The sequence below is a fragment of the Opisthorchis viverrini genome, assembly GCF_000715545.1.
Source record: "Opisthorchis viverrini unplaced genomic scaffold opera_v5_2, whole genome shotgun sequence".
Lineage (NCBI taxonomy): Eukaryota > Metazoa > Platyhelminthes > Trematoda > Opisthorchiida > Opisthorchiidae > Opisthorchis > Opisthorchis viverrini.
In genome coordinates this window covers 3595408-3620240 of record NW_008751658.1, presented here as the reverse complement: position 1 = coordinate 3620240, position 24833 = coordinate 3595408, and the positions used below count along the sequence as shown (strand labels likewise).

The following is a 24833-nucleotide window of genomic DNA, read 5'->3' as shown; positions in this document are numbered from 1 at the left end:
CGGCCTTTTTCATTCCTTATCTGTGGCATTCAGTCGACAATAATACATATGCATGGTTTAGACTGATTTTACCTAACTTATTTGAAAACCAGCAGCATTCTAAAATTTACTGGGGTAAGTGTATAATCGTACTTGGATGTCATGGACGTATTCTCTGTCTGGTTATTACAAATGAAAAGCCTCGATCTACAAACACTATCTATTTGCCTATTGGACATCTATGATCATTTAATTCAGAACGGATGTCAGAGGCTCGGTTTGTTGCCGTCTCACTCATCCATAATATTTATAAAACGATCGACAATGCCGGAAGTAGGCAGATTTTGTTTGTTTGAAACATCCTTGTGTATTTAGAAGAGATCATGAATATTGTGCTGTTAACCTGAATTCAGATGACTCAGGTACCTTGAAAACGCAACGGCTAAAGTGTAAGCAGGACGGCTATATTCTCTATCTGTTAGGCATTTTAGGTCTACAACAGTACACTTGGGCCAAATGATATACGGTGGGCAGAAGACCATGATTTTATGCCATCATCTTCGCACTGCTTTGACCAAAGTCCAAAAAAGCATTATCTTGAAAAGAAAGAGTTCCACTGAGCTCTTGGTGCAGTATGTCTCAGTAGGACCCGCATTTCCATAAGTGCTGGTTGTTTCCATTCCTGACAGCGGGTACTTTCATGATTGAGAATGCATTCAGACACACCTGCCTGTTTTGGTTGCTACGCCATACGGCGCTGTCAAAGCTGCTACATACGTACATCAATTGTTACACGACGAAATCCAACCTAGCGATAAACAGGGAAAGCAGAAAATGTATGGACAATTTTTTGGACAAACAGGTAGTTACTGAAGAAAACCACTGCACTTTTGTTTGGATAGGAATAAACAGACAGTATTCAAATGAATAGTTAGAATCCGTGGTACTATTACTAGGCAAAATATTTTTTATCACACTACCTCGCAGCATCGGTTTAAACTATCCACTCACAGAGTAAAGACATTGCCCCAGCCACGAAGAAATGGCCTTCAATGGATGCTCCGGCTGGACCGAGATTTGTCATCATAGATGCGATCAGACTCCCAACAAGCTAAAAGAATAAAATCAAGCAATGTCTTACGTGAACTTTCGAAGTGATCAGAACCTTGATTAATGCAATTTCTCATGTAAACTGCGTAAATCAGCACAACTTACGAAAGCTGTGTAAACAAATCCATAATTGACAGCAAAATTCACCGCCCCAAAAATCGTCGCGGCTGCTGTTGGGGCGAACACAAAGATGCCGCATTGACACAGAAACATAAAGCCAACCCACAGGACGAACGTGGCTTTTGCGGCAGTACCAGTGAATACGGAGATGAATGGAAAGCTCAACAGCAGCGCGGTCCATGAGATGCACATACAGCACATAGGCACCTTGAAATAAAATAGGCATCAAATTATGGTGTGAAAAAGTATACAAAATTCGAAAGTTTGAGAGAAGAGCTCTCTGACTGACGAACCAAATATGTTGCAGTAGGCCCAAACGACTCTGTATACTTCAAAAACTTGAAACACCAGCGGCTTTTGAAAAATATCTGGATTCCAACTTGCTAATTTCATTATTATCCGACACAACAAAAGACGTCCTGGTTACAGCAAAAGTAACCTTTAGCTTGGAGTAAAATATCTACGGAGATCGTGCAGTAAATGAGTAAAATATCCTTTAACATATCAGTATAGCATTCCACATTTCCGAGGGGAACGTGTACACTTAAGGCAACTATGCAATAGGAAATCAGACTGCTGTAAGTCGGAGAGCTGCAATTATCTGATTCACAACCATTTGAAACACGATTGCCGGAAGACATACTTTATGACGCAAATTCTATCGAAAAATTTAAAGGCAAAGGCGGTTCTTTTCACCTGGTTGTGTATATTTGTCAAGACACTTTAATTTTCTGGTAACTACAACATTCATTTGGGATTGAGGTTTCATCCTGTTGATAGTGACAATCTATTCTGAAGGATTGACAAGCACTGCTTCATTCTTCTTCGGAATCATCAGCATTGTGCACCGCACGGGATTTCAAATCCACTACCTTCTGACCAGTAATAAAAAACTTGACTTCAGTCCATAGGCCAATAAACATTTGCGTGATTATTTCTCAGATGGGATATAGCGTCTATCATCCTTCAAAGACAGAAAACACGTTTCCACTTATTGACTGGATGCTCGGTTGACGACCACTAAGACAAAACCTTCATACATTTTGTAAAATGTTCTTCCTCCGAGAAATTCGTGCTCCGTTGATGACATAAGGGAAATTAGCAATTTTCAACTAAAAATTTGTCATCTCGCTGACACCAATCTACGCCCAACCAACGACCAGACGGTCTCAGGTTCGAGGATCTACTGGCTTTCGTTGGTTGTGCGCAGCTGATGACACTTAATGAGTCTAGAAATCGTGTACATTACTTCCTGGCTTGATTAGCCTCAACCAAAAGATGTAATCTCGTTTAAAGTTCATCAACTCACCACACTAGATCTTTTTAAACGGTCTCCTTGAGGACAGCACCCACATTAAGTGTGTCCAGATATTGTTAACTCGTTTTTTTCAGGATCCGTTGGTAGGGTGGCAGTTTTTCGGCTTACAAGCTTACATGCGATCATCACGAGTTGTCCCAGCAAATTTAGGAACAACGTCACTGCAGTTGGTGCTTAAGTAAGATGTATTATTACACAATGTTCTTTAATCTCAACTTCCCCCAAAGTTTTCGGACTACTATTTATGAACGATTGAAACAAGTGCATTCAACCTCGTCCAGTGGCAAAAGTTTTGTTCATCTGCTTTATCCTTCTTAGCTTTAAGTTCACAATGTAGCAGCTGTTAGATCAGCCGCAAGTATTAGTGATAAGATAGATGAAAATATATGCCAGATTGCATGAATAAAAAAATACTAGTTTAGACCAATAATTACCACTCTATTGGCGAATATACACTCACTTGCAAACTAATTTGGTTCTTTCGAGAGACTCACCTGGAACCCAGCTGAATCTCTCGTTCATGATATTCTCAGGCAACTGAATGTGTTGCACCAGCAACCTTATTAGTCTTGCATTACAAAGATATACATGTATCGCGATATTTCAAATGTCGTAGCGACTAAAACATGAGGCGGCTTGCTGCAGCACATCTAGTTACTCAGAAACATCAGCCGGGTTCTAGATGAGTCTCTCGAAAAACCAAATTAGTTTGCAAATGGGTGTATATTCGATAGCTGCGCCTACCTGTCGAGCCCCAAGAAGGGCGAAACCGGTCGTGGGCTGTCAATGAATTTTCAGCAACCTTATGAGTAGTACATTACAAAGATATACCACTACTAGTTTACAGTGAAGTTATAACCTAGAAAGCAGTTATCCCTTCCACATTGAAGGCTACGTCACCAGCTTCGGGAACCAATGGTGTTGTATATTCCTCATAACTCAGGCGTTTATTCCAGTCTTTCCTCAGGAAAGCAAAATACTGGGCCTTGATTTTCTGTTACACGGGCTGGTTTACAGTAGGCTTCTCCTGCCGCTCCTGAGGTTTAACCTTAAACAGTTTTCTTCATAGTGTCGATTGCCTCGACTTCGTCAGTGCACTACTGAATTAGGCCAGTTAGCGTGCCTAAGAGGCGTTCTTCATTGGGTGACGAGTGTTGTCTTGTCGATATCATAAGAGGCGACATACTAGCTTTTCCAGTTGTGTGAATGTATCACAGTTCACTTTCTAGACTTCCATCGCTGAAAATGGTCGGGTCAACTTTCTAGAAATCGCGGACATTTGAAGACACCATCAAATGTCCAAATTGCTTCAACTTATGGACCACTGAATCCATTAATACAGCAAAACTCCTTTTATTCGTTTGAAATATGAACGTTTTATTGGACATTCTGTGGAAAACACCACTGCATTATTATCAACGGTAAATTTATTCATTCCAACATGTGAATGTGCTGCGTTCATGTGTTCATCCCGATTATTCATTGCGCTTTGAATGACCCATAAAGTGCATGTGATTTTGCGGACACCTGTTCACTATTCGGCAGATCCAATTACCAGCCTATCCAAATTGATCCCTAGCTGCAGCCAAGATGTTTTCATTTGTCAGCTATGTTTCGTCTTTCAACATAGCTGTTCAAAATACTAGTGTGTGACGTTGTGGTCCTAGAAATTTTATCTCTTGCAAAGTAATGTCTCCTTGCGTATTATATTCGCATGATCCGGAGATATCAATACTACTACAAAAATAGTCGTGGTTAACCACATCACATATAGAATTAAATCTCAAAGTAAAGTGTGCTATAGAGCAGGTGATACCAGTTTGACCTGGATGTTAGTCCTTACAGATACCGGTGTTTGATAGCAGTTTGGTTGAGATAAATGAAAAATTTTACTTGCGTATCTTGCATTGTTTTACTGCTGATTGAAACGCACCACTTCATCCACGTACGCAAATACATTCCTAAAATGGAGCCCTTATTTCAAATTCGCCTGCCAATTTTTTGAATAAAAATGTGCATTGTTCGATCTCCGGAAAGAGTTTAGTGATGGATACAACATTAAACCACATATATAGGTACTGTTAACCAGAAATAAATCATGGAAATGATGAAACGTTAACTCAAACCCATTGGAAAGCATTCTACAACCTACATCTAAAATAGGATAAGTTTGCCATATTTGTCGGTCTGCATGAGGCATCTTAAAAGTTTGGCTGCCGAATTTATTTTGTTCTAAACTGTGGTATTTACACCATCGCTAAATATCTCTTCAATTGACAGGAAACCGACTTGTTTATTACATTTACGTATTTAGTTCATGCTAAGGTTGTCGCCGGTCAAAAACATTAATCTACCGATCTCAGCGTTCTCGGTCCAGTCTAACTCGTGTTCATATACGTTGCATAGGAAATTGATGACTGAGACGTTCTTACTACTGTCTTAGGACAGTTAAAGCAGGTCCTGGTGTATTTTTCACAAGCCATTGTGTCACATTTACTGAACACCAGTAATATGGCTACTGTAGCCCAGTTAGCCAGAACACATGGTGCAGTGTGCAGAAAATGTTATAAAACTCCCAAAGCTACCATGACTTCAATCGACTTGTCTGGTAATGCTGACTGGACTTCAGATCCGAATAGATGATTTAACGTGAATTCGGTTTGATTAAGTGGATATTCTCAATATTTGGCTTGCCGTTTACTTTAGTAAATTGCCTATTGTATGTGCCAGTGGCGAAAAATCATCGGCATTGGAAACGTTCCCTACGACCGTCAAGTGATTCTGACAGATATTTCTAGCTTTGCATCAAGTTAGGGTAAAGAAACCCCATGTTTGTGATATATGAATAGCAGGAAAACAGAAAATCCTTCCTGAAAACCAGTACTTTCGCTCGCAGGCCGGTACATTCAATTCACTTAAAACCCACAGTATGAATGTGTGTAGCACAGTGACAATCAGTGGTGGCTTTCAGTCACTCAGTTAAGATCAATCAATGATTTGCATTTCCCGTTTTCTTCAAATGAATCAACAGCTAACCTTCTGATGACGTAGTATTTCAAATTGAGCAGAACGCCTAACCAAATACAGAGAATAAGCAACCAAAACACAAACAGACTAACCATGTACGTACTTAGTGAACGAGACAAAAGTGATAGATTATCGAGCTCTTGAGATGTTTACTGGTCATCGGGATCGCAGAAGAGTACAACTTATTCAGCTTATCTTCGCAATCTACTGAATGTTCATTGATTCACATGTCGGTCAAATCAGCAACAAGATCTCTCAGATATTATTCGTGGGAAGCACAAATAACGACAAAAATTATTTTGGGAAGAAATAGAACTTCACACAATGTGCTCAATATTTAATGCTGGGTTGGCTTTCTGTTCGCTGTGGTGGATAGGCCTGACGAATTAGGCCTTAGCGGCATGATGTCCTGGAGCTGTGTACCTTATATTCAGAGCTTCTAACATTTCACGGTAAACACATTCAAAACAAGAAATTTCATACTCAATTTTGCTGAAATACTAAAACAATATTGGTCTTTCTCAATGATCTTTCCAGCGACTCTGGATGTCGCATCAAAAAAATCTGGACTCAAACTTTGTAACAGCGGTCACGTAAGTAAACCTTGTATTCTGGATTAGACAGTGTTCCTTCTTTAAGCCTACCACACTGGTTTGGTTGAACTTGAGAGGCCTACTGCTATCAAGATCTGTACAGATCCTGTTAGATTGCAGCGAAATAAAACATTTGTTTTGCGTGTCTTGTTTTAGCATCTATCTTCCCATGGCAATTACTTTGACCGGTTTAGACGAATTCGTTTACAAATGTTTCTTGCTCAAACAAATGGACTCGTTCAAAGTCTACATTATATCTCATACAGTATTAACATTTAAAAACCGACGTATAGGTCGATTACCAACAAACTTCATACAGTATATCAGTTCAAAATACCGACTTTCGCTGGGATAAGCGTCCATTATCCCTAGTCAAATCCATGAGGCCTATGTGAGATTTGTGTGATACTTCGCATTTCTAGCATCATTATTTTGGTCTCTGCAACTATGCGTCTCCACCATCTATGGACGAATTCTCTACAGAATGGTCTGCGTAAGTTGGGTCAATTTAGATCTCTTTACAGAAGGCGCCAAAGTCTGAAAGCGTACCCTTTTACCACTTCTGTTTCTTGCAGATAGGCTGAAAGATCATCACCTACTTTAGTCATCGAAACAATCAAACACCAACTTTTCGGTAAGCTATCACCCAGTTGCTAGCTAACATACAATATGAACTACGAAGTAGGCCTGAATGACGGAAGAGTCAACTAACAGGTGACAAGCTCAAAATCCAAGATCGGAGCAATGAAAAATAGTAAGTTCCAACAATCCAGGCTGATCACACTCAACACCGAATACCAAATGTGTGGTTGATCGGCAGGTGCATATCAGATTATATAACATTTTTCCGAAGTTTGAATCACACTCAACATATAGGTATGCTAAAGCATTTGTGAGTAGATTGTTGCCATTGATCATGCCGCTTCAGCGACCGAACAAAATGGAAACGATCAGTTCACTACAAAAAATGAAGGTAACGTATTTAGAGACAGAAAAACATTCTGGTTACACAGAGAAATTTACTTCTTAAGCCAACATTGTAGGCTAAGACTGCATCAAATGCGAAACAACTAGTTCATGTTCGAAAACAAATCGGAGTTATTTTTCGCAAACAAGCGATGCGGTTAATTTTGCACAAAAAATCATAAACCTGGGCTACACATAATGCTCCTTGAAGTGATCACTTTTATTTATCTCATGCGATCCTCAATGAATACATACGATGAAATCCAAAGCCCCATCACAGCCCAATACATTTCCAAATAAGGCTTCGTTGATTCCTACTGTGATCATCAAAGGAGGCTTTTCATTCCCCACAGTTTAGCGTTGACAGCATCAGCTTCCTTTGATATTGCTTTTCGACAGCAAATTGTCAAACTGAACCAAACCATGATTTATTTGAAAGTTGCCCGAAATATTATGATTTGTGTACCATAATTCCTAGATTATTTGCAGTATAAGGTTCCTAAAGAATCATGTGCGAAAATATACATAAAATGAAATCATTTGATGGTAAAAGTAAGACACCAATCATTGAAGGACGTTTTGTATAACAATATAACCAAACAAGTTGCAATCTGCTCGGTCTTAGGTTAACCACTGGTAAGAAATCGCAAGTGTCTTACTTTAAATGAAATACGGTCACAAATCCGACCCCAAATAACACGACCAACAGAGTTGCATACAGATGCGGCCATCGACACTCCAGCAAGAAAGATATCGTCGTAGATATACCGGCTTCCAGCAACCTGGTTGTGGAAAACAACCGACACGAAGCTCAATAAGCTGAAAGCATTTCACGACGGCATCTTCACACAAATTGATATCAAACGAAGGGTGGGTGTTTTGAAGGTAAATTCAGTGGCTGAATATACATGCTGCTGTTGACTTTAGACAAATACGCGAAAGCAGGAAACAAAGGACGGATATCCAAAAGCTATCTGAATAGTCACCTATCTAAGCATCATCTAACGAATCCGGGCGATTATGAACCGCCGAGGACTGAAACTGGATCAAAATTAAACGTGTCCAGGATATTACGCAACATTTTGTGTCCATAGCTATTGTTTTAGGTAGACACTAGTGCATAGTTTACGTGACCGAGATGTAAACTGATTTCTTTCCACAGGTGAAGTACTAGATGGAAACCTAACAGAACCATATACTATTGATTGAAGCGGCCCTCTGGATATAAAAACCCCACTCAAGTAAATTTTGAAGCTGAATCAAGTCAGCTGTTCAGGTCAGATAAAACCAATATTACCGAACGGAGGGTAGTCGGCATACGAAAGATTAACAGCAATAATAACCACGGTGTACAAACCACTAGAAAAACAAATGGGCCGACCAATCAAGGATCAGCATCCATGTGCGTATATCTTATACTTAATTTAACCTAATAGTTATTGATAATAAGAGCTTTGTGTCAAATATCTGCAGAAATCCCAATGGGGCGATTTGTTCAACAAATAAGGGCATATCTAGATCTACTTGCAAATATACAATTGTGTTTTGGTCTTTTATCAGACTGCGTTCAAATCAATTTAAGTTAACTACAAGAAATTTTACGTTAAGGTGTAAAAAACGTTCAAAAATCAAACCGAGTTTACTTTCCGCTTTCAATTTGTCATGAGTTATTTCTTCAGTTTTGCAGTTAAAATTCAACAAAATCTTTTCTCTACATTCAGTGAATTAGTAGCATTAAAACAATAGAAAAGCAATATTTTTATGCTTTGCTTGAAACCTCCGATGAGCACACAACTTATTCTGCTTATGCTTGCACGTTACTGAATATTCCTTGGTTTGTTTGTCTGTCACATCGGTTTGTCCGTGCCCAAACCTGTCAAATGTTATTAGCTTTATACTTTTTGGTTAACGGTAAGCTTGAGTAAGCGGTACGGTAGTAAACAATATGCGTATAAGTTTATGATCTGTGTGTATAGTAACAGTAAAAACAACAATTGGACTTACTGCTTAATTCTGAAGCGTAACCTTCAGGTTTGATTTTTCTGCCTGGTAATGTATTTACTCATTTGTGGAAGTTTCGCAAACTAAGTCCGACACCAATTATAAGGACTTGCAGGCGACATGCCGTCATTCAGTACAAACGGACCAGTTTGACACATGGCGATCTCTATTTCTGCTCATCCACGGATCACTGAGCTTGATACGCCAAGTGCAATCAGAAAATTTCAATATTACTCGAAAACAGCGCATTCGTAACAGCTGCGGTGATCGCCATCTGGATATACTCACTAATTCTGATTTATCTAACCATGCATTTCACCAGTAACTCCAATTTTGAGTTAAGAATTGATCAAACTGTTTGCAATATACACTTTCACTTGGCAATCTGTGAGTAGTTCAGATCGTAGAATAAAATTTCACCCGCAGTGCTGGATTATTCTTTTGACAGTAGCACCTCACAGAATAACCAAAGAGTGAGTTGTAAATGACATGCGATAAACAACAACAAAATTGTTCGGACGCTGAAAGTATTTGGAATCCAAAGGTGTAGGTTGTCGTGGTAGTGGGTCAACTCCAAAAATGCACTCTCATCTCTTGTAACTGTCGCTTGAAAAGAGCAGGCCGGATAAGCTACAGCCATTGAAGTAGTCAACTGTAGAACACGTTTACTCACCTTATACAAAGAAGTCACCAGGGTAATAGGAATGGCACCGCAACATACAGAGAGCCACAAAAGATAAAAGTCCAGGGCTTTGAAAACAGTCAGAGGCGGTACGTCAACCATCCTGTTGAGGGTAAGTCAATTAAAAGGCATCTGGTGATAAGACTGGGTACAACCTACTGTAGCGGAATGATAAAAATCACAAAGCTAATAATCACACCAAATTATCCTAAAATCCTCAATGAAAGACTATTTTGGAGGAAGCAGTCACTGGTTCATATTCCGTTAGCTTCGTAAAGAAGCCGTATTTATCGAAGATAAATCATGAGCTGGGAAACATGAACCGTGATTTCAAATGTTCAAAACTACTCTGTCCAGTATCAGACTTTCTCCATTGGGACAAATGTATCATTTCTGAATAAATATTCCTGGGCCGATAAGACGGCATCTAACTGTAATAAAAAATCCGACAGGATTCAATCAAATTCATTTTCTTCGCCATTGATCAGGTGGCTGTTTATTTGCTCGCCTCCTAAAAACATTTTGTCAGCTTGCGGAAAATATTAACTGCGCAAATTGACGAGTAGATTTTCCACAACCTCCCGCTTTGATACACTGTTAAATAGGTTAATATGAGTTGCTTTGACGTTTGTTTAATATTGTGCAAGTAAACAAACAACAAATCCAAAAATTTGCCTAAATTCCAAACAAACCAAACACATTACGTAGCAGCGTACCCACAAACAATCGCGTACTTATATTTTCTCCCCAGAAACAAAGATGAAACACTTACAAATCCAGCGGGTCACTGGAGGTATATTTTGATGTTGTTCTGATATATTTGCGATTTAATTACGAAGCACGACAAGCATATCAACTACCACCTAATCAACAACCAATAAAGTTCTCCGAGCAACTGGTAGTTGGAAATATTGTCAAACTGACTCCGTGGTTAAAGTGAATGGGGATTATTTCATACATAGTGTCAATCGTTATAAATCTGCCTGAAAACCAGAACTTTTGAAATTGTGTGGAAGAAAACATAAACAGACGTCAAATTGACGGTAAAATAACTTCGTTTGATAGACAATGAAGCTCCGTACAAGAGTACGTGTAAATATATTTCATGACGGCGGGATAAACAAATACCAGGTCTCACAACCCATACTAAATAATTTAGGTACGTCATATGACCCAATTATCGCTCTAACAATGTTATAAACGGCAGATGCCAGGTATTGTGGTTCCTGAGTCGACCATGGTACTGGAATATCCAACGCCGAACACTAGCATGTCCTACCGCGTTTTTTCTCATGTGTCTTGCTGCAGTCTAAGAAATAGGTTTGAGCTTAGTTTTCCGAATCACAGGTTTACTTAGCATCATTTTGATGCTTCTAGGAAATTTTAATCTACCCAAAGTAGCAAAATGGCTTACTTAACTAGAGAGTTAACTTTAATTTATCAGTTTTCTGACAGTGGCGCAAAAGAAATTGTCTATTTAGGTCTGTAGAAGCCTGCGGACACAGTGCAAGTCAATTATATTTATTGCTGCAAATTCAAATTTAAATGTAATAACATTTTCATTGTCCCATTTGGGCTTTCATTAAAAAGTTTTCTGGATGAGTTAAAAGGTACACAAAAATCTGAATTTTCATTGGTTTTTCAAATATAAGAATTGTTACGCCAGTCCTACAAACAATGAATTTAGTAAGAATCCCGTGGTTTGCTAACGAAATCTTAATATTGTCATCTTTGAGGCTTTATTAAGCTGTTCGCTAATGTGAAAGAAAGTTGGGAAATTTGTTGCCTCACTTTGTTGGATCCGTTTCAATAAATCGTCCTTTATCTGCTGATATAAATAAACACAGCTTGACAATTCCAGCGTCATCTATTTGTGTTGAAGTCAATATTGGGAAGCTTTCAACAGAACGTTTGGCAGAAACAGCCTCAAATTATGGTGGTTGTGAAACTGTTATTATAAATGTAAATGTTTATGAACTAAAAGGTCGACTACTTTGTAGGACACGAGATCCCACCCCTTATCAGCCTGGTTAAATATCTGCAAGAATAGAAAAAGCTGGGCAAACACATCGATGCACGTCACGTTAGCTTGGTTGGAACCGGTTAAAAAATTCTAAATCACTGTTTCCCACAACAAACATCACTCGGAGTATGGTGTAACTTTGAAATTTGTTGGCAAGATGCACAAATCAGAGGGCCATTCTGACAGCCCGTGCTATGCGCAGTTCAAGATTTATATGGCATAATTATTTCCCACTGGTCAACAAGGAAATCTCACCTGCTACGATCCCAATTCACGTAGTACTAGAATGGGAAAAAGGATATCAAACACGGTTGACAAACCAAATTACTGAGAGCAAATGAGCAGATAATGGAGAATTTGAAGGCTCTCACACAATCTGGTCTGCAAATTCTGGATGTTATTAACCTATCAATAAACTAACAAACATACTAATCCTGGCAGTTCATTAAAAGCTGTACCGTGCATTATTTTGAGTGTTGTTAAACAAAAAGATCTCTGCTGCTGAAAATTAACGTAAAAGAAAAGGAATAATCTTGGAAGCACTTTACCAGTGTTCGCCTTACTACAGCGTAAAATCCGGTGCAAAATCTATCTTTTTAATATGGACGAAAATTCATATCGTACATTTATTAACCACTTACACCACTATTATATAGTCGTAGTGTTCGCACACATATCCTCATATCTCGCTCCCATGATCACCTACAAATATACTCAACGTTGATGAATTTTAAAGTGGCTAAGTGACAAAGGCATAATATAAAGTGTTTTCCATTGGTGTTGCGGTGGTTGTTCGTCACAGCATGGCATAGAGAGACTAATTGGTTTGATCAAATGTTTGAAAAGAAAGTCTCTGGGACTGTGTCGCATAACATGTGAACCGGATAACCGGTTAACCTCTCAAAGATCGTCACGTATTTTTCGGATTACGGCCATTTTACTAGAACGTTTCGTCATCCAGCTTGATCGCCAACAGAAGAAAACTTAGCTTCAAAACTTTCGTATATCCGTTCATATCATAAAGGATAATAAACCAAAGAAAACTGAAACTATCTATTTTAACGAGTTGATGTCGGTCTTCGACCAAAATTCGCTTGCAGCCGTTGGTTCGGAACCCTGTTCTTCCAGATCAGGAAAAAATATCGAGTGTAGATTTTTGTACATACTTTTTCGCATTATTGGCATGATGCGCCAAAGTGGTCGCCAGTGCTGACGAAATGCCTGCCAAATATCTTGATGCGATATACGCATTTAAGGCTTAACCAACGTGAAAGTAATTTGAAAGGTAATGGAAGCACGAATGAAGCTCTTCAAATATCTGCTTGTTCCCGATCGCTGGAAGATGAATACCAGTGAACGGAAGAAGGCCTTCGCTGCGGAGCTATTTATTTGGAAATGACAAATGAAGAGTTACAGACTACTGGACAGGGAAGCAAAACACTCATATGCATCTTGTTTACAAAAACTGAATATCCATCTTCCTCTTGAACTCGTCCTTTTGACCTTTTCTGGATAGTGATTGGCTGTCGCTAAACTCTATGCAAATATCACAAAGTGACTCTACAAATGCCGTAGTAGATCTCACTTTTCAAGAGATGCAAAGCGGATTTAAGAGAGAACATACTACTCGCACGCCCTCCCATCAGCAGTTATACCAGCAGCTGAGATATCATTCTACGTGGAGCTGTCAGACACCAAATGAACCGAAGCAAAACCACGTTTCTTGCGCCTTAGATCATGTGCTCAGTTTATGAATTTCACCATGGAGGTTTAGCTGTTAGGGACAACTATGTTCACTGCAATTGCCGACATCAATCGGTTTGAACATTCCAGGTTTCGAAAGATTAAATAGTGCACATATATGCCTGCGGTCATTCTCACAGGAAAACTCATGTAATAATTCTAACATGAATGGTAAATCGTTTTTGGCTTAAGACCACTTTCCTTAATGTAAAGTAAGGTGAAGCTGGGATAATGTTCGCACCCTTAGTTGGCTTTCTTCTGTGGAAATCGTTCTGATGTATGCTAACTTGTCAAGTCGTCTAGAGAGTGAATTGAACACATTCTCAATCGGCCCTGCAAGTCGTTAATTTAAACTGAACGTTGAACTTAGTAAATTGGCAAGTTTCTTTCAATTGAATTTTTATATGATTTATGCGCGCTCGGGCATAATACAGAAAATTCACATGTTTGTTTCCAATTTAGCAATTAATTGCTTCTGTTAGGGCGCATGACTAATCACACTGAAATTGACAAGTGCCTAACAAATTCCAACAATTTAGTCGGTCACATAGTTTATAGTAGCCAGAATTCTAAACTGACGACATTGCGATTCATTCAACTCGCGCAATCCCTATTTAAGTATTTAAGTGGTGACAGCACAAACTGAGATTTTGATCACTCTTACGAAAGTCAAGTCTGAAAGATTTGTTCAAGCTTATAATTTTTTCAATAATTTTATAATAGTAGTATTGGCCCCAAAATCAATGCTTTGACGTTCCCTGGACGGTCGCATATCTGCTCGGGTTTCACGGACCCATGTTCACTCAACATGCACATCTAAAAAGCTAATCTGTCCCACGATAGAAATAAGGGAAATAATGATGCAAAACAAGGTAAACAGGAATCCATTCCGATCGTTGGTCATTTTAGCTCAATGCACTTTTTTGTTAAGGTTAAGCAGGTTCCTTTAATGAGATCTGTCAATCCCTTTTTGCAAGAAAACGAGACATTCTCAAACCTCACTTGCATTTAGATACAAGACTGCTTATCTGAAATTTCACCACGCACTTTCTTGATAGAAGTTGAAATGAAATCCGTTGCTGTTAAGAGTATTAATCCATCCGTCGGCTGTTACAATCATTTTAAACTATCTTTCGTCACCACATATTACTACATTGACGTTCATAAGTAATTTACTTATACAAGGAGCTCACTTGCAACTGTGTGCTATTTGGCTTATCTAATAAGTGTATGCAGTTCTTGTGAAGTGACAAAATGACTTTTGAAAAACAATCAGTCATAATTAAAATAGCCACAGTATGTCCATTGTAAGAACATCCGAACAGACAGATACTAAACTAGTATCTCCCACCCAATTTTGTGAAAATAACTTGAAACGAATAAAAGAAGATATTGACTGACAGAATGTGCTGAACGGCGAATAACTTTTTGTAGCCGGAGAGCACAACTGATGAGGTTATGTCCACCTGATGAGACTTAAGAAAATGAAACCGGTAGTGGCAAGCCGAGGAGCTCCACTCAGCACTGTCAGTCACGCAGTGTCGTTAAACTGGGGAAAAACGCTAAACATTTTGTCAACTTTGGCAAAACTCAATGTCACCTTTATGATGATAAACCAGTAATCATTGAGACCACCGTAGTATTACCTAACCCTTTTACGGGCCTGTGAGCTACTGTGATACAAAAAAGTATTATTTTCCCCCGTAAGCTGCTTCCCCCAGATAAAAGTTGCATCAAATTTTATAAAAATATATACAAGCATAACAATTGGAAGAAAACGGACTGAGTAGCCAGCTTTCAAAACAACCACAACCGTACTTACAAGATTGGACCGCTTCGTCGTTTTTTCGTCTTCGTCGAAGTCTATGTTCTGTTGGTGATAAAACCAATTAATGCGTGCAACTTGTGGTTTACATTTGTAGTTCAATCAAAAATAAAACTTGCGGCCCAAAACCAATCTTATTTTACTTAGTTAAAATAATTTACCCTTTCGCTTTTGAAATCCATGCTGTTGCACGCTTTTATATTTTTGGGATCCATAGTAAGATGATGATTACCCTCGGATCTTAGCTTCAACTGTAATGTCGTTTTAGATGTAAATTACCAAATTTAATGTTGCTAGGGGTGCAAATTGTAAATATCTGCTCCACGCTTTATTCTTTTTCCGAGTCTTTCAAAGCTCCGACTAACAGATATTTCATGCTCACGTGATAGGCAATTTTGAAAATAAAAGCCGCTATCACTACCGCTGATGATAGTACAACGTTCCTCATTATTTGTTCGAGATGGCGTACGGAATAGGATGTTAAAGAGAAATCACATTATTGGACCAAACACTTCTCGAACTATGCTGCAATCGGGTAACTGCCCAAACATGTGTCTGAATCTTGAGCAGAAGATAGATTCGTGAAAGAAGCAGGCTTCTAACAATTTTTTTAGTCAAACACTGGTTCGGGTTTAATCGACACTTCTGAAAGCACTTTCCATACTCAACAAACCAAATCAAGCTGTAATCATGTTTATGGCGTTGGTTTATTATTCCTCTCATAGTTTGGCATGTTATATATGTGGAAGTGAGTATGGGACTATTTAAAATACAGCGACCAAAGTTTTGGTCACGAGTACATCTTTCCTTTACTTAGTATGTGTTGCAAGCAACGAAACGACCAATTTTCAGATAATATTAGGACCTCAGTGGCAACTCTCCAGGTAACACATCTAGTGTTTTTCCAAAAACTTTGGAATGTCTTAAAGAAAGCTACACAGAGCAAACAAAATCTTTTGATGGAGTAATTTCACGTCAAGCGTTGGACGAAAATTCCATAAGGGTTTCAAAATTTGGCAAAGGAGCAAGCTTTGAGAAAATTACGAAAAATATTATTTCGTCCTTTAGCAGCAAACTGAAATTTGACGCGACTTAACCGACTCCCTGTTGCTATGCTTCTGAATAGGCAATTCCTATATAGCTCTGACGAATATGTTATCAAAGACCATTTCAAAAGTCTTTGAGATTAGATAATTAGATATACGTTGGCGGACTGTGAAGGAGCTGGACACATTTACTGCGGATTTCAAAGATGTTTACGTGTGAGAGACAATCACGACAGACTGTTTTTGTAAGATTGTTAAAGTATCGCACTTTGGTTTTTTTTTATTGTTCACTGGACTCAAGATTTGTTAGAATATATTTGACATCGTAGCTGTCATTATTGCATGAACCATTTACCACACATTACTCATAAGGAAAGGTGAGTGGATGGGCAATCAGGCTAGCAGCCACAGATTCGAATTTTCCCTCAGTCACGTGAAGATAAGCATAACTTTATGAGGGTTATCCAAGTTCCTAAAACTACACAACAAATGGCATAACTTAACATTTATGAAACGTTTGAGGTAGATATGGACTCATATAAGGTATCCTGGGGAGGACGTGCACAAAGAACTTCTATATTCTTGAGCACAAATTCTGTATAAACTGAATCCAGTCTGTGGATGGTGCGTAATTACTTTAATGTCTAAGTAATTATGGCCTCATTAAATTCTCAATAAAAATCAAAGGATGAATAGACACTACTTACCTCTGAATAAGTTACATTCCCGCCTTCAGAGCCAAGATGTTCATTCTCTATAGCGGACTGTGAATGCGTCAAGAGACGTTAGTAATTCTTTTGACTGGTGGAACAGTTCATAAATTTAGTTAAATGGCTTATTTGTTTGGGTTTTTCAAATAACTTGAGGCTTTACAACTGCGAAGGGCTTTTGTTTGCGAGTCACATATCTTAAATATCTACTGTACAATATAGAACATACTATGATTACTATATGATACCACTACTATACTATACGACACCTGTAGGCTGGTGGTATTGTTCCAAACCCTGTGAACGAGCAGTTGACAAACAGCCTATATGTATATCGACTGAACTTGATTAATTGTTTTTTGGGGCAATCCGAACAATACATGAGAGCAAGCATTCTAGGATAACATAGTGGAATTTTTCACCCATAGCGGACATTTGCTGGACTATGCATAGTATATGTCTGTGACTAATTGACTATTACTTTTTTAACAGAATAGCTTAGAGAGCAAGATAAAGGAAACATGCCACTCAACACAACTGGGTGAATAGAGGGCATACATGGTTCAGCCTTAACACCCTTTCTGTGCCTTGGTGCCATGCTTCCTGAAGGAGGCATGAGGGCCGAGATACTGCCAGATAGCTTAAGCCTAGGTTAGAGAAGTCGAGATGCAGCAGTCCGGTTCAAATCACGGACCTTTCAGTTAGTAAGTTCGCGCTGTAACCATTGAGCCATCTTAATGAGCTGTTGTATGCTGGGTCATAAAATCTTACTTAGGGTGAACGGATGCTTAAAATTGGCTAAGCAAAACACGCCACTGCCGATGTTGGCGATAAATAGTTATTTACAACCCATGTGAACTATATATGAACTGAGTTGCAACTTGTGAGAAGTTTGTGCTAGATGAGACTCGCGAACAATGCCTGTCTGTTGCTGGACGTGACAAATGGGGAAGGGTGTGACTTGTTAAAAACTCATCAGCAAAGCAGTTTCCCCAATTCTTTGGTTACCAAAACAACAATGCGAATAATGATAAAGTTTATCGACTACAACTAAGTAATAATTTGACTTCAATCCATTCCGTCACCGAGATTACAGTCCTTCGACAGGTGAGCCATAGGCAGTGTTGGCTCGTCCAAGAGTTTGCTGTTCGTTTGATTTGTTTGGGAATGCAGCTCTCGTGAGAGAAAGACTGTTCAGCTACATCTTCTTTCATTAGCATATCAAACCTTGGAATTTTGTCTTAAAAAAGCTCCACCAATTATGGATGGAAAGGCAAAAACTACAAATTTTGATGATTTATTCTGCGGAAATTCTCTGAGTTAGAGTTACCCAGATTGTCAGCACAGGCACAGAAACATCAAGGTTACCCACTCTTTTTTTGCAGGCCATCTAGGTTGCAGTTACCAGAGAAAAAAGGCTCACTTGCGGTTTTTCCTGCATGAGCAGAAATCCTATTATTTGCAGAGTTGCTGTTATTCCCGCTAGCAGCAGGAACGCCTGTGGAACACGGTTTAAAATCTCCGGTTGCGTAAAGCTTCTGAAATTCGGAAGTGCGCATATATTTCAGCTAAAATTCTTAAATACTCTTCCACCAATAAAAATAAGTCTATTAACCCGCGTTCATCTCTGAGGCTAACGTGGTCCTCAAATATCTACTGCAACACCCGATTTGTCAAACGTGGCAAGCAAAATAGCGACTTGCAAAGCAGACCACTAGCTGCGTTGGCATAACTTTGTTTTAGGAGCACAAGTTGGACTTCTTTAAGCAGCTCCAATTGAGTGTCTAAATCTCGAGTCCTGGTCAGGCCTGCTGGAATCTTTATCCTCTGTTTCCTTCTTATCAACTGCGTCGTGCAAAAATTACAAAAATAAAACATCATCATTTACAATGAAACTGTAACCTGTCACTTTTCTACTTTGCACGCCATAAATGTGGGTTACGTTATAGAAAAATTGCACAACTTTTTCTCGTGCGATTGAGCTACAACAATTTACACAGTTGACGTGGAAGTAAAACAAGTTGTAAATATATCTAACTGACATGGCTGTGTCACAACGGTTAAAACAATTTGCATTATTTTACGGACGGTGTGTGTTATATAAAATACAACGCCACCACATAGTTTCATCGTGTTTTCTCATCCTGGGAAACAGTGCAGGCTGATCCCAGCTTATTTATTGTGAGATGAATATCTTTCATCACCGAGCGTTTTAAACGACTCAGGCAACATGTTTTCGGATTATTTTGCCGGCATCTTGACTGGCTGGGTCAATTTATCTCTTCACCGCTTTCTCACTTTAAACTATCCAATATAAAAAATCAACGTTCCCACATCTCGTGTTTAGTTTTTATTCTGAAATCAAATCCACTGAGGTCTTTCTATGTTTGTGCTGGTTTCACAAAAACTTAGTGTAAGATTTCGAGCAAAACAGATGAAAATTTTTAAAACTTATCTTCTCGACAATTGCTGTCTTTATCCAGTTAATAGCTGAAAACCCTAACTGGTTAAGTGATGCTAAGTATAGAACAAAAACAGCTTCCTTTTCTCTTTTTTTCTGTATCTGTTTACTGCGCAATCAAGATCCATTCAAGAATTGCGCTGGTGAATACTTTTGACTATTGCGTTGAGCTGTGGCGCTGAACATTTCTAAGAAATCCATGAAGACCAGGAATCCTTTACTAGCTTCAACAATTACTATGGCAATAAATACGTGCATCACGTCTTCCTCCAACATCTCGGTGGTTTTTTGTAACACTGACATGTATATTCAACCGAATAAACGTGATCGGCAAGGACGGGATATTGATTCTTAACAAGAGTCGTATACGGTCATTGATGGGAATATGCCATAACTGTGAAACAGGTGATGGATTTCGTGGAAGTTCACTAGCGCAATGCATGAAAAGCACCGTAAAACGGGTGGCAGCCTTAAGAATAATACAAACATGCCAACTTGCGAACTGCAATTTAGTAGCAGAATAGAACTTGTATGGTGTTTTGGTACTCATTTATAGCTAAATCCTTATTATTTTGGATTATTTAGTTGTCCAAATTTCGAAATAAATTCTCAGGTATTTGGTAGGTGGCCTAGTCGTCTCTTGTAGGTATTTGGGATAACACAAAATATTCGCGTGAATCCGAGTGAAACACCGTGTAATCTTGGTGTCATAACTGGCGTGCAACACTGCAGACAAAATAGCTAATTTGAAACCAGAGACGCTGACCAAGTATTCTCTGCACCACACAATGTGAACCCCCATGTTGAATACCCAATCTTATTTACTGTTGGCTTTCTCGGCAGTTTCCACTCATCCAGTATTCAAGAGTTTTAGGAGTTTCTCCTACATAAGCCAGAATTATTTTCGTAGGTTGGTAGTTAAACCTATTTTCCAATACCATCAAAGCGGTGAATGTGTACATTCATTCGTTGCAGAGACACTCAAACAGGGACCTTCAATTCAACATATAAATCAACCTTTTATATTCACAAACAGCAAAGTTCGTTTTGTAAACATTAATTATTCGTCTAAATATTTCACTCAAACCACAAGGCTTACAACCTTGTTCCACGCAATTTCTTCGAATGCTCGCAAAAGCTGACTTAAACACGATTGTTGAAACATTTTTGTACTTCAAAGCAGCTGAAGCAGTTTTGTTGCCAAAAGGTTGTAGTTCTTTTAATGCAGGTAGGTTGTTGTAGACTTTCCGCGCAAGGAACCAAAAGCATCGTATAGTTTGTGATCTACTCTATCCAATCTTCTGTTTTGCGTTTCTTCAAAAGACGACTTTATACCAGACATGCATGTTTTTGTAATAAAGAACGCCCCGAATGGGAAATCATTTTACTTCACCTGTTCACAATCACAAAAGCTCAGTTTGCAAGAATGGCACCCACAAACGCCCATATCAGGCGACGTGATTCATTCAGAAATATGTGCAATCTGAAAAAAATATAAGATAATAATTGAGTTTATTCTCTGCTCTTCCGCGAGGAAACTTTTGCTAACCTATTTTTGTTCCTAAAGTATTTAACAGGGTTATGCACTTCCAGAAGCACTGAAAAGTAGTCGAGTGTGAAGAGGTTGCAACATAGATGTCATTGGTAAACTAACATGTCCCCAAAATAGTTTGCAGATGAGTGTATATTCGCTAATTTCGTGCAATTTGGTTTCAAGTAGAACATAAGGTTGACGGAAACCAGGGGACTGCGCCTACCTGATGAGCCCCAAGAAGTGCGAAACCGGTCTTGGGCTGTCGAGTAGTCCTCAGCAACCTTATGAGTAGTACATTACAAATAACATGTTGCCACTTTGTAAATCATTGATCAAAGTCATCAGCAAGTATAAGCACTCATAAAAGGCTCACCCTGTAGTGGTGTTAACCTTTAGATTGGCGGGGTTGATAAAACCGGTCTGAACCGGCGTAAATAATAGCGCACCTGCGCCAAACCCCCCAAGCACCAGGCCCACAATTAGGCCGCGCCGATTTGGAAACCACTGAAGAAGTGTAAGGAAACAATGATGGTAAATCATAAAGCATGCCGAAAAATCAGAAGCTTTCAAGTGGAAGACTTAGATCTTACTTCGACATATCTAACTTCATGTTTTTTTATATGAAACATTCATTCGTGATGTATTTAATTTTTATTCGCATTAAATGACGAGAATAATGGATATTTTTCAGGTAACGCAATGATAATAGCGTGTATATTAATTGATAAAATTTTGATTTACTTTGAATAGTCGTCTGTCAATAAGACGTAAGCCTTTTAGGGCACCTTTTGTTTTTTTGGCCCGACGCAACGTTCTTATGCGATGGTTTCCAGTTGTCATGTCAAATTATCTTTGAAAGAAGGCTGGAATGACGAAATCATTAATAAATGTGTCTTCTAAATTCAAAAGTTATAGTTCCTCTGACATTTTACGTTTATGTCTCTAAACAGTCATTTTCTTCCAACTGTATTCGCATCCCACATCAAAACAAAATGCTTTTCAAGAAGAAAATTCAATTTAGGTGCAAGCAAAGTAACGAAGGATACCTGATGAGACATGCAAGTAGTGTGTGGTTTTCCCGTAAATCCACCTCGCGTCTATCAAAAAGTGAAATCTCTTCCGGAATTTTTGGAGTCGCTTTGTGGCGTCTCCTTGCATATGAGTGACAGCTAATGAATGTCCAGGAAAATTCAGGAGGACGCGTTCAAGGAGAAGATGGATTTTTAGTTTTTGTAACCATATATATATGTGAGAGTTTCGCTTTCCTGTCCAAAAGTCCGTACCTGTTCGTTGGTGTTTTCTAATAAACAACTTCGCAGCAAAGGCCTTCTTCTTTTCACTGATATGTTTTGTCCCCGTTATAATGGCTTTTATTCCGAGAACATTTCTCCTAGACGTTATCTATAGTAGATGTATGAGGGATTTTTTTATGGCGGCCACCGTCTGTTACTAGTACTAACAAAAAGGCATCGATTTGGTTCGGGATTAGATTCAAATACCTAAACATCTAGTTTTTTCGCTTAAAGAATACTAGCGATAAAAATGCCTTTGTAAGGAACACAAAATGTTGTTTTAAAAATTGTTGTGTGACTAAAACATAACAGGAGCCACACGCACCGCACTGAATCTCATTGCTGATCCTCTTATCAGTCACATCTACTATAAATAAATTCTAAGGTACAAACCGCCCGATAAGAATGAATAGGAATTTGGACAGAAAACTCTAAGAAAAAGATGTCTACTTTTCTCAAGATTCAGACGCCTGCGTTCACTAACTGAAAAAAACAAACTAAATGAACGGCTGGTACTGTACCATCCGGGAAACTCAATTTGTAATGAAAGAAAACCATTTGGCTTGTTTTTCATCTGCCAAAACTTTACTCTGTTTTCATAATCACAAACATTCTGAAACAGATGTTAATCGATAAAACTTGTTTAAGCAAAACTGCTTTTGTGATTAATGCCGTCTTAAAAGCTATCTCATAAAATACACTTATAATGGCTTTCACATATAGTTTCGGACCATCAGCAGAGAAAATGAAGACTTAAACACTATTAGTTTCCACCATTTGTATCTACTTAGTATAACTCACCTCTGATGCCGTTGCGATTATAACTGAATACCCTGCTCCAAATCCGATTCCTGTGAAGATACCATAAAACAGAACCACTGCCCAGTAGCCCCATCCAACCGCAAAATACGTCAGTGCAATGCTCCCACTAAAATTAAACATATGAGAAAAAACACGTGTTAATATCTGTCTATCTTGTAACCTTTACGAAAGCTTCTGAATAAGCAAGATATGTGAGCGATATACCCTGCAAATGGGTCTCAGAATAACAGTGATCAGCCATTCTGGGTGCCAAGAAATGATCACCTGGGATTTTAAATATTTAAACACTTCTTGTTAGGGTAGATGAACTACCATAGAACCAACTGCACATCGTTTGGACTTGGTTATTTTAAAAATTTTTGTGTTCTTCATTGGGCTTTTCAGCTGGATTTTCCCAACTACAAGCTTCATTATTAGAGGCCAACGAAAGGCTATATCATACGCAGATTTTAACATTGGAACATACAATAGCAAGAAAGCGAGACAAATACGATTACAGGTATGCCTAAAATATGTAATTACGGATAAATCTAACTTTAAGTACAGTTATCTTCCAGTGGTGTAAATTCCTGACTGAGAATCAATTAGAAATGTGATCAAACGATTTTCAACCAATGTTCCAGGGTCATTCACGCAGCCTAAATCCACCCTAATATGCTGATTAACGGACAACAAAAAATGGAGATCAATGATCTCAACATGTGAAGATATGATCGATTAATTCCCGGCCAGGGTGAAACTCAGGTTGATGCTCGCAAATCTGACTGTTCAGATGCTGTATGGTACTACAGAGCGCTTTAGAGGCTACAGTCACTAAGCGGATGCTTTGTGGTCTGCGCAATATGGAAATCAACACTAAGGCGCGTCAATCCGCTTGGATCCTTTACTGACTCAAGATTCTTTGTTGGAGTCATCTGGGTATCCACAGGGTATTAACTGTCTTGACCAGGTATTTTGTTCCACTGAAGCAGTAGAACTATACCTTAGGCCTCCATCAGCGGTACGGGACAAGTAGCACAGTTCCAATAGAGTTGACTTTGTCCCCAGACTTAATGGGTACATACTGACGTTTTCTACAGTGTGTTTTATCTGTCCTTTGAAACGGCGACTTTGTGAATGAATTGAGGTCCCACCATCTCCGGATCTCGACTCACTAAAACACACTCACATTCTCCTCAGATCCCTTCGACCGGGTCAACGGATATTTTGGCATTGTTCGCTGTTAACTCCATTTGTGGGCTTTTCAAGTCCATTAGTCCTCTCTGCCTTCAGTATTTAGCATTTGATAGCTTTGAAAGCGCTTTCACAGTTGACTGTTACTGGTGTCGTTTTATGGCTTTAATTGAAACTCTTACCTGTGACGAGGGATAGTGCTATTTGGGGGAGGGGTATGAGTGACCTGAGCAACCTGTTTCAATCTTCATCAACATCATCGACAGCATGACATCATTGTTCAACACCGATGCTTCACTGCCGTACAGCCATGATTTATTTGAAAGCCTTATTGTAAAGAAAAGAGTAAAGGTGGACGGGGGAGGGACTTAGTGCTAGCTTAACACAATCATTCCGAGGGGCCTACAC

The 24833-nt window shown here is 38.9% G+C and overlaps 1 protein-coding gene across 1 annotated transcript; it reads right to left on the bottom strand.

Moving 5' to 3' along the window:
* Positions 1-973: 973 nt before the first annotated feature.
* T265_00234 (hypothetical protein) lies at positions 974-24465 on the bottom strand (the record flags this gene model as incomplete). The annotated part of the gene is made up of 10 exons (XM_009163942.1): positions 974-1090; positions 1195-1416; positions 7773-7895; positions 9788-9899; positions 18512-18681; positions 21362-21419; positions 21512-21642; positions 22195-22421; positions 23232-23358; positions 24421-24465. 10 exons carry the CDS (start codon positions 24463-24465, stop codon positions 974-976), a joined length of 1332 nt encoding a protein of 443 aa, XP_009162206.1.
* Between the last annotated feature and the right edge of the window lie 368 nt (positions 24466-24833).